The sequence below is a fragment of the Protomyctophum parallelum genome (assembly GCF_964188405.1).
Source record: "Protomyctophum parallelum genome assembly, chromosome: 7".
Taxonomy (NCBI): domain Eukaryota; kingdom Metazoa; phylum Chordata; class Actinopteri; order Myctophiformes; family Myctophidae; genus Protomyctophum; species Protomyctophum parallelum.
In genome coordinates, this window is record NC_139705.1 from 44,178,298 (window position 1) to 44,189,262 (window position 10,965).

General features: G+C 46.8%; 2 protein-coding genes across 2 annotated transcripts; one reads left to right on the plus strand and one right to left on the minus strand.

Annotated features, from left to right (window-relative positions):
* Positions 1–3,659: 3,659 nt before the first annotated feature.
* LOC310862123 (E3 ubiquitin-protein ligase synoviolin-like) lies at positions 3,660–5,177 on the plus strand (the record flags this gene model as incomplete). Its single annotated transcript, XM_083769858.1, has 1 exon — positions 3,660–5,177. The coding sequence occupies one exon, from the start codon at positions 3,660–3,662 to the stop codon at positions 5,175–5,177; it is 1,518 nt and encodes a 505-aa protein (XP_083625984.1).
* A 3,401-nt stretch (positions 5,178–8,578) lies between these two features.
* kcnk15 (potassium channel, subfamily K, member 15) lies at positions 8,579–10,218 on the minus strand (the record flags this gene model as incomplete). The annotated part of the gene is made up of 2 exons (XM_083770181.1): positions 8,579–9,567; positions 9,933–10,218. 2 exons carry the CDS (start codon positions 10,216–10,218, stop codon positions 8,579–8,581), a joined length of 1,275 nt encoding a protein of 424 aa, XP_083626307.1.
* Positions 10,219–10,965: the final 747 nt, after the last annotated feature.

Below are 10,965 nucleotides of genomic sequence, written 5' to 3' on the forward strand. Positions count from 1 at the left end.
TTCCTCCAGTGAATGTATATATTATTATGTATTATTTTATGTAAATAATATCTATTTATTTATTCATTCATGTATTATTTTGTGCCGACCAAAATGACAAGAGCACCGTATTGAATTAATAAATATTTAAATATTTGATAATGTAATGTGGGCCATGCAATGTGGAAACCTATAGGAGTCACGTGACTTCTCCTCTTCAATAAAAATGAATAAAAATGAAATGATCCAAGCTGATATCGCTTCTGTCGTGCATTTTATACATGTATGGTATTGTATTTTAATAAACATAATTATTATTGACTTTTTGTAATGCATGTTGAGATGCATTTTGAGCAAATATTGAGAACCACTGATACAGAAACATGAGGTTTTTCGTTTTCAATAAAAAAAAATAGCAGACCTACAAGCTTGTAATGCCGCACTACGAGCTTGTAGGTCTCCTCTCCTCTCCTCTCCTCTCCTCTCCTCTCCTCTCCTCTCCTCTCCTCTCCTCTCCCCTCCCCTCCCCTCCCCTCCCCTCCCCTCTCCTCTCCTCTCCTCTCCCCTCCTCTCCTCTCCCCTCCTCTCCTCTCCCCTCCTCTCCTCTCCTCCAGAAACTGTGAAGACACAAAACAGACCTTTAAAACATTTTTTTAATGTTATTCTTTCGTACACAAGACGTATTCTTCATATTTAGAGCATGCCGAATCCAATGGCGCCGGTCTGGACTTTCCACGACGTTTGCAAAGGTCAAAGTTCAGCCAAAAGACTGCAATGGTGACCTTTGGGGCCTAAAAAAAATGAGCCTAGGGTTAGATTTGAGGTTCCAAAGGTCGCATAAAAAAACCGAGACTATCACAACGATCGCCTCGTCTCCGCGATCGCAGACGTATAAGGCTCATCACGAACAGACTTACGATCATCGACGTCGGCGTGTGCGAACATAAAACCTTTTCTTCACTAGAACGCCACAACGGTAAGGCCTTCGGGTCTGATTTTCGGATATGTTATAGAGCTCCCAGAGACGCACGCGTGGATCTATAGAACGTCCTTGGGCGACCTTTCTAGGAGGCGGGGTCTTGTTTCACTTTTTCAGTCAGGATGCTGTTAAAGTCTATGGGTATATGAGCTGTCTGATGGACACAGCCAAAGTGAATGACGTTTTGTACGACTGTCGGAGGTGTACATCGAAGACACCAAACTGTTCGTCTGGGCAAGCTCTCCGACATATCCGAACGTCGGACCGTAATGTTTTATCGTTGGCGCGTTGTCGTGCGTCAAAGTCGGCAAATTGTAGGCCTTCGTTCAGGGCTACCGCCGCGACCGTATGTCCGTTTGGCCCGAAACTTATACGGCTGCGATCGGGGCCGCGACCCGGTCCCTGTGGTGGTCTCGGGTAGTCCCGCGACTAACCCAAACCCTAACCCTAACCCTAACCCTAACCCTATAACCCTAACCCTGTAATTGAAACCATAGGATTGAAACAATGTCAATTCATTGTAAGGCATTTCAACATTGAAAAATCACCATCTATAATACATTGATTCAATTGAATCAATCAAACGTTGAAATGATAACTGTAATTAGACATTGAATCAACATAGGTTTTTCAACCTAGGTTCTCCCCCCATCCCCCCCCCATCACAATTGAAACCATAGGATTGAAACAATGTCAATTAATTGTAGGGCATTTCAACATTGAAAAATCAGCATCTATAATACATTGATTCAACAACAGCTTTTCAAACGTTGAAATGGTTAACTGTAATTAGACATTGAATCAACATAGGTATTTCAACCTCAACCAAAAATAACCAATCTGACCAAAAGTCAACGTTGAATTAACATCTTTTGCTATCTGGGTCGGCTTTATCATTGATAAAGTTACATTTGGCTGATTTGGTCATGGCAATTACACCGTTTCTTAGCTTGTTACACTGGGCTTTTAGGTTGTGCAGTTTAGTTTGGAGATCACTGTCGATCACTCTAGGTGTGTGTGTGTGTGTGTGTGTGTGTGTGTGTGTGTGTGTTAGCTCCGCAGATAGTAGGCTACTCCGCTCACCCACAGTAATCCTCTCCGCTCAGCTGCTCTTTACTACTGGACAACGGCTCCTCTTCAAAAGACAGCGTAGTCGGTAGAAGTGACAGTGGGGATGTGGTTTCGCAGCGGCCGTTGAGCCGTTCTATGCCCCCCGGCGCGGTCGTCGCTGAGTTGATGGCAGGCGATCGTCCGTTGTTTAGAATGGCTCACGCTGTTTACTGTTTATCTGGGCAACTTTAAATGGGCAACTGCCGTCTTCACAAACAGCACCGTACACACAACAACTCCTCACTCCCGCGACAGACTCAAACTGGAAGTAGTCTCCATATTTGCCAGAGGCTGGGCGTTCAGCGAGCAGCCAACCAGCGCCATGAACAGGCAACGTCACTGACAAAAGTAGCGTGGATCTGGCCGTGAGTGCTGTCATTCCCTAACATATTCTTTTGGTTTATTATTATTTTTGGCTGATCGCCACAATACAACAGCACAGAACTGCCAAAACTGCTAAAAATGGCGGAATTCATACGAAAACAATAATTTAAAACTTGATCAAATACAAGTTTATTTGTATATAGCACCTTTTCATGACATGAAGCAGCTCAAAGTGCTGCAATTAATACAAAAATAAAAGCAAAGCCATAAAACAACATTAAAGTAACAGCAGTGATTAAGGCAATAGTGTCAGTGAGGACATGAATAACAACAAGGATTGTAAAAGCTCAACTAAAAGCAAGAGTGAAGAAGTAGGTCTTGAGCTGTGCTTTAAAAATGTCTAGAGGCTGCCTGTCGAAGGTATAGTGGGAGTTTGTTCCAGGCTCGGCTCCAGACTCTTTATGCCCATATTATATGGAGTTCTTTGTCAGGCATGCCCAAATATGGAGTCTATGCAGATGTCAGGTTGGGTTCGGGCAGAATTAGAGAACTGTAGGCTGAAAAAGAACACATCTGTACGCAAGTACAGTTTAACTCGGGTCCGTTTGACCAAGTTTACTATAGAGGGTCTAAGTCAGGGGTGTCCAAAGTGCGGCCCGCGGGCCAAATGCTTCATACCTGAATTGTATTATGAACGGCCCACCCAACAGTATGGGACATTTTTTCATTCAAGTTTTTTTAATCACTATTACTGAGGCCAGTCTGCAGCCATGATGTCACCTCTATGACCACAGCCATCTCCATATTTGGGCAAACCGTGCGAGACAAATACACACACACAGAACCAGGTGGATTCACAGACAGACCGACAGACAGACATTAAATATACAGAATTATACCCATCGAATAGAGACAGACAGACTTACTAGACTGGCTCAAACACATGTTGAACGGTCCAAATGAAATAAGTTAGTGCACTAAAATATTGACCTCCCGGGAGCCTATAGGACACATCCCTGAAGTTGAACTCCTCTGAGGTACTGAATAAGATACTGATCCGGTAAGACCCTGACATAGAACTGGACTGCTTTAAGACCCTGGCAGACTCCTGTAGGACACTGAACAAGATACTGATCTATAAGACAGCAGGGTTCTCAAAACCTATTTGTCCGTGCCACCCCCTGCTACCTCCTGGCCTAGTTGACGCACCCCCCCGACGCCTGGTGTCGTTGTATTTGGCCCGAGTATTATACATTTTCCCAGAGCTATGGTGCGAGTGGCCCTGGTGACGGCCACCAGCCTGGCGCTGACGGGCGCAGTGGTGGCCCACGCCTACATCCTCAAGCAGCAGTTCTACCCTGCCGTGGTGTACCTGGGCCGCAGCAGCCCCAGCATGGCCGTGCTCTACCTGCAGGGGGCGGTGCTGCTCTACCTGCTGGGCTGCCTCCTCCGCAGCGTGTTCTTCGGTGCGCTGCGAAACGCCGAGACGGAGCGCCTGGTGGAGCGCTGCGGCTACGCCGTCACCGAGACGTGCGTGGCGTTCACGGTGTTCCGCGACGACGCGTCGCCGCGCTTCGTGGCGCTCTTCGCGCTGCTGCTCTTCCTCAAGTGCTTCCACTGGCTGGCCGAGGACCGCGTGGACACGATGGAGCGCAGCCCGCACGCCGCGTCGCCGCTGTTCCACCTGCGCATGCGCTCGGTGCTGTCCCTGCTGGCCGCGCTGGACGTGCTGTTCGTGCGGCACGCCTGGCGCAGCGTGGCGAGCCGCGGGCCGTCGGTGCAGCTGGTGTTCGGCCTGGAGTACGCCGTGCTGCTGACCATGGCGCTGACCACGCTGGTCAAGTACCTGCTGCACAGCGCCGAGTTGCGCGGCGGCGACCACCAGGGGGCGTCCGCGTCCTCCTGGGACGACAAGGCGGTCTACATGCTCTACACGGAGCTGGTGACGGGCGGCGTGACGGCGCTGCTGCACCTCGCCTTCATCGTTGTCATGCTCCAGGTGCACAGCTTCCCGCTGTTCGCCACGAGGCCGCTCTACCTGGCACTGCGGACACTGCGGAGGGCCGCCACGGACGTGGTCATGTCGCGCCGCGCCGTGCGCCACATGAACGCTGCGTACCCCGACGCCACGGCCGCCGACCTGCGGGCTGCCGACGGCGCGTGCGTGGTGTGTCGGGAGGAGATGGCGCCGGCTGTGGGCGGGGCCAAGAAGCTACCCTGCGGCCACATCTTCCATGGCGGCTGTCTGCGCTCCTGGTTCCAGAGGCAGCGCACCTGTCCCATCTGCCGCGCCGACGTACTCGCTCAAGGCACGCCCTTTGCCGATGCGCCCGCCACGCTCCCTGCTAGCGTGGTGGCTCCAGGAATGCCGTTGCCGCCACCTGGCTTTCCTCCCGTCGCCTTGTTCCCTGTTTGGGCTCTCTTCTCTTCTGGAGCGCCCCCTGGTGGTGGTGGTGGTCCTGCTGACACGGAGGAGGCCGCGGGGGAAACCCCGTCTGCTGCTGCTGCTGCGGGGCAGACACTCGCTTCCAGCTCCCCTGCTTTCTCCTTCCCGCCAGCTCCGTCGTGGCTGCTCCATGTGCCACCGGCTGCTCTTCCCTCCGCGTCATCCATGCCTCCTCCTCCTCCTCTGACGGGGCTGTCTGAGGAGGAGCGGCTCCAGTCTCTCCAGGACATTTACTCTCTGTTGGACGCAGCCATGCTCCACATCCACCACTACCTCAGCAGCCTGGCTGCTGCTGCTCCTCCCCCCACCAGCCAGGAGAACCAGTCACAGAGCCTCTGAGCCGGAGAGAGCCGGTCAGGCCCCCGGCCTGGAAGGCGACCTGTACCTTCAGGTCATGGTCCAACCCCAGTAGACATTCAGGACATTCGGGTACCTGAATATATCCTGAATGTCTACTGGGGATGTGTACAGAAGGAACCTTGAAACCCCATGATGTGTACAGAAGGTACCTTGAAACCCCATGATGTGTACAGAAGGTACCTTGAAACCCCATGTTGTTTGTTATAGAAAGTCTAAGTTCATGTTTAATTATTAGGGGTCAAGCCCAAACCAGAGTCCAGACTCAGGAGAACGTGAAGTTCATGCGAGTTAACTTCCATTCACTCGCATGAATGGAAATTTGAATGGAATGGAAATTACAAGGGGAGTGGTTACCAAGGCAACAAACGTCGCTTTTTGACATCCGAAAAAGTGGACCAAGCAAATCATAAAATGTATTCATCGGGAGATCTAAAGGTCAGAATGACTGTGAGCTTCAGGGGATTCTCACGTCCCTCTACCATTATTGCCGAAGTTTGTGCAAAACTACAGCACAGAACTGTCAAAATGGCTAAAAATGGTGGAATCCGTACGGAAACAATAAGGGGTCTACGCCCTTCGGCTTGACCCCTAATAATATAACACTTTGTTTGTATAGCACATGACATGAAATGCAGCTCAAAGTGCTTTACAGAGCAATAAAGAATAGCAAAGACATAAAACAATACAGTGAGGACATGGATAACATCAAGGATTTTAAAAACTCAACTAAAAGCAAGAACACTGAAGAAGTAGGTCTTGAGCCTGTCGAACGTATAGTGGGAGTTTGTTCCAGGCTCAGCTCCAGGTTAAAATGACGGGGGGCAATTGAAAATGACGAGGGGGCACACACACATCATTAGTAAAACAATAAATTATAAAACTTAAGGGGAAATTCTGTGAAAATTCCACCATTTTAGCAGTATTGGCTGAGATTTTCAGCTCACGAAATTCAGCAATATGGTAGGTAGAGCGCCGTAGGATCCCTCAGGAACTGAAACTCACACTCACTCGTCAAAAGACCTTTGACCTTTAGATCTCTCGATGAGTAAATTGTTAGGATTTTCCCCCAGATTTATTTGACCACGTCAAAGAAATCGCATTATCATACATGCAAAATTGCGAATGGAGCTTTGTCCAGCTTTGTGTGTCTGTGTACCGCATTTGTGATGATTTGATTGGCTGCGGAATGTGATGATGTATGACGATAAGAGCAGTTCAGTCATCAATGTTTATATAGCTCATTGTGTATATTGCATATAGCCTTTTTATTTTGGGGCTTGACCCCCTTTTATAGCTGCTTGCAGCTATATTAATTATTGTTTCTGATTCCAAGAGTAGGCTCAACAGAAACAAATAGGAGATGGTAAAGTGAAAGTCAGTGAGTGTAAGTTAAGTGTGTACGGTGAGATTTGACTTGAAATACATTATTCCAGGCTAACTGAAGACTGAGATAATTCATTATATCCATGTGTGGATAATGAACTGATTTACGATAGCACCAGTCACTCACAATGTCAACTAGAACTGCACTCTGTCGACCGCTACGAACTTTCAAATCTCAGCCTCTCTGTAAAACATTGAAATTAAATAGTAAAGTCGGGTTATAACTGCTGACGTAATTACGATATGTTTCAATATTGGTTGGGTAACAGGTAACGTATGTATGTAAGTTGAAAGTACTATACTGTGGTCGGCTGACTCTTTTATGTGCGTATGCTTCGTATAGTTATATATTCAATGTCGGGTTATAACTGGCTGTCGATGGTGACGTAATTAGGATATGTTTCAGTGTCGGGTGAATTAAAGGTAATGTCTGTATGTATATATGTATGTAATCTGAAAATCTTAATTACGTCACCATCATTACCTACCAGCATACATTCGTACCAGCACGACCACAATACTTGCACGCTCTGCTTGCGCAAGTAATAACTCATTACATTACATACATCCCATCATGGCTCCTCTATACTCCCTAAATCAAAACATTTTGTATTTACTAATAGCATAGTTTGTAACATGGAGTCATATCAACAACACCAAATCAAAATGTCAAATGCACAAATGAGACAAATATTCCAATACCTGTTAAAGTTTTGATCTTTATGTCTTGTGCAGTAACATTTATGAAAACAAGATTTTCAGTCGTTTGTGCTTCTTCAAGTTTAATAGACCAAGATTGGCGAGACCAAATAAAGCTAAACTGCCAACTGATGAACTGAATTTCACAAATTACATGGAAGATATAGTTTTGATAACAGTTTTGATATATATATATATATATATATATATATATATATATATATATATATATATATATATATATATATATATATATATATATATATAGGAGAGTGACAGAAAACCAGAGAGAAAGGAAAGAACTTGGATTTGAACTTGGATTTTCAAGACTCACAGGGAGAGTATGGCCAGTGCACTAACTGGGCACTCATGCATATGTTTTCCAGGACCATATGGGAAATATACAACAATGTCTTGCTACATATCAAGCATGGGCTACATCCATTAAATGTGATTCAATCACCATCATCTCTCTGTACAGTACATCTATCTGTATACATTAGTGCCGGAGAATGCACTCCAAGTTTATTTTGTCCCTGTTATAAATTATAATGTAATTATTAATTAACTCAGCTGGGCTATAAGTAAAGGCCCATTATGCTTGTTGAGGGGTGCAAGGCCCTCCTATGTCCAGCTTTGAGGGTTTGTGTAAACACAAACATTGTTTTGCTACCACCAGTCCACCACCTACTGTATGACTATAGTTTTGAGTGTTTGTGTAAACATTGTGTAAACACAAACATTGAAGACAAAAGTAAGGACGGAAATTGTGATCGGCCGGAAAGAAATGATGTATGATGATAAGAGCGCCCCTCACTTCACACAGGGATGATTCAAAGTATTTTTAAGGCTCTCCCTGTAAAGAATAATTTGTCTTGCTATGGTCTGTAGCATGAAGTCATTAATGCAGGAATGCACCATTTACCATTTAGAAAGCGGGTCCATCATAGTGCAAAGTCGCATTGTTTTGTTACCTTAAGCATTAAGCAAGGATCCTTTAAACACTGAATCACATAAGTTGAAGAAATACATTTCTAAATCTATACATTTCTAAATACATTTGCATTAAGTGCATGAGTGCAAGAGCACTCATTGTTTACACTGTGTGTGCTCTACCTGCCCCTTTTCATACATGCATTACACTTTGGAGCTTTCTGAGCAGGGGAAAACGTTATGCTTGCTTTACAAACAAGCAAAATCATTTCAATAAACAAAACATTTCCACATACAGTATGAGGTCTATCAGAAAATATTGTTGTTTGCCAATTCAAACCCTGTCCATCACTACACAGCAGTCACTACACTGACCTCCGCCGAGAGCGAGGGAAACCCCTGAAGCTGTGCCCAGGTGTGCTACCTGGTGAAGAGAGTCCAGTGTTGTCCCTAAAGCTTGGAGAGTGACCGTGGATTCTATAAGAGATAGAGTTGTAATAGACAGCATTCACGTGGCAGCCGGGGTGGTCACTGTGTGACATGAGGAGACTGTCACACATGTAGCACATACAGGAACAGAGGGAACCCAGACTTGAGTCCGGCCTGCATCTGTCTGTCTTGAAGTGAAATTGCAGCTTCTGTATGCGAGGGGCACTCGTGCTCTCCTGTTCCTCTCCTGGGGAAGCGATTAGATTGGTGCGACTGGTTCCCTCCTCCATGGGAAGATAGAGGGTACTGTGGCTACGACTGTGCACCATGTTCGTCCTGCCCCTCTGCCCATCTCTGCTCCGTGCTCCTATGGCAGAGAGCCCGAGGGTCCTGTCCACAAGATCTTTCTCCCTCTTCAGTGAGGCCCTCTCCTTGGCATCTCTCCTTTCATCTTCGGTGTTCATGGTGAGGAAACGAAGCACCACCAGGTTGAGGAACGCCCCGATGACAGTGAGCCCCACCAGGATGTACAGGAAGCTGAACGCCACGTAAGGCGTCTTCTCCTGGAGGTCCTCCTTCTTCTGCAGGGCCACAAAGTCCCCGAATCCAATGGTGGTCAGTGTGATGAAGGAGTAGTAGTATGCATGGAAGAATGTCCAGCCCTCAAAGTGAGAGAAGGCCGCGGCGCCTACACACAGTGTTCCCATGCAGGACAGGAAGCCCACCAGTACCATGTTCTCCATGGAGACCTCTGTTTGCCGTAAGCCCAGGCACTGCTTTATCTTGCAGAGGAGATAGCGGACAAACGTATTCATCCTCTCGCCCAGGCTCTGGAACATGACCAGAGTAAGAGGAATGCCCAGTACAGCATACAGCATGCAGAAGACCTTCCCTGCGTCTGTACCAGGTGCTGCATGGCCATAACCTTAATGGAGAGAGAATTAAACAAGTTCTATGTTAAAATATCAACCTGTAAAATACGGAAAGTCCATAATAAGACAATCTTGTCATACAATACAATTTGTACAATTTGTGTGTGTGTGTGTGTGTGTGTGTGTGTGTGTGTGTGTGTGTGTGTGTGTGTGTGTGTGTGTGTGTGTGTGTGTGTGTGTGTGTGTGGGTGTGTGTGTGTGTGTGTGTGTGTGTGTGTGTGTGTGTGTGTGTGCGTGTGTGCGTGTGTGTGTGGGTGTGTGCGTGCGCGTGTGTGCGCGTGTGTGTGTGTGTGCGTGCGTGCGTGCATAATATCTAATGGGTAATAGCGACAGTAGGCTACAAACAAATCAAACTCACCAATGGTGGTGATGACCGTTATGGCAAAGTAAAAAGAACCCGCAAATTTCCACTGCCTCCCGGCGCGATGAGGCTCAGCCTGCAGCACGACTCGCTCGATTTCCCGGTAGTCGTCCTCCGAGAAGCGGTACTTCTTTTTCATGTCGCTGCGTTTCTGCTCCAAGATGCGCCTGCGAGAGCTCTCCGTCTCGGACTCCAGCGCGTCGAACACCGCGGCACCCACCAGCAAGTAGGAGAACATGCACAGGATGAGCGAGAGAGTCCGAACATTTTGCTTTTTCATCATCTTTTCAGTCCGTGAAACTCAGCGTGGTGCTGAGAGAGAGAGAGAGAGAGAGAGAGAGAGAGAGAGAGAGAGAGCTCTAACAGTGGAGGCACAGTTACAGGTGGTATAGAGGCTACAACGCTGTTCACAATATAGATCTCAAAGAGGGGGTGTGAGCCGGAGAAGAGTCGACCGACCTCCTGTTGCGTGAAGAGATCAGCCTCGTGGAGCCAGTTTCGGAAAGCCAGCACAGACCCAACTCCAAGGAAAACGACTATATAGGTTAGAACAGGTGGATTAGGACATTATTCGACTGTGTGCAACAAGAGTATAGTGCGCACTAGAGTACCCGCACGGTCATCTGTTTCTGTCATCATAACAAGTGGCAGTGGCTTCAGCACTTCGCATGCGCAAAGCAGTGGCCAATAAAACATCCACGGCGTAAATTATTTATTTCTATTAAAATAATTCATACTTTAGCCTATACTGTACACAATCCTTGCAATCCGCAATGCTATAAAATGTTCTAAAAGTTGAAGTTTTATGTTCCAACTTCAAATAGCCAAAAATAAGAGGATGTGGCGTGGCTGTGGATGGGGGCGTTTTTCCATTATGGAAACAAGCGAGTAATCACGTGGCTGCTGAATTTACTCCACATGTTGCACCGACAAGAGATGATTTTCAAGGTACTAACTCGTCTTGAAATCTCATTTTCTAGCTAATTAAATTCAAATCAGTTATGAATATGCTTGTCGAGCGGGGTATATA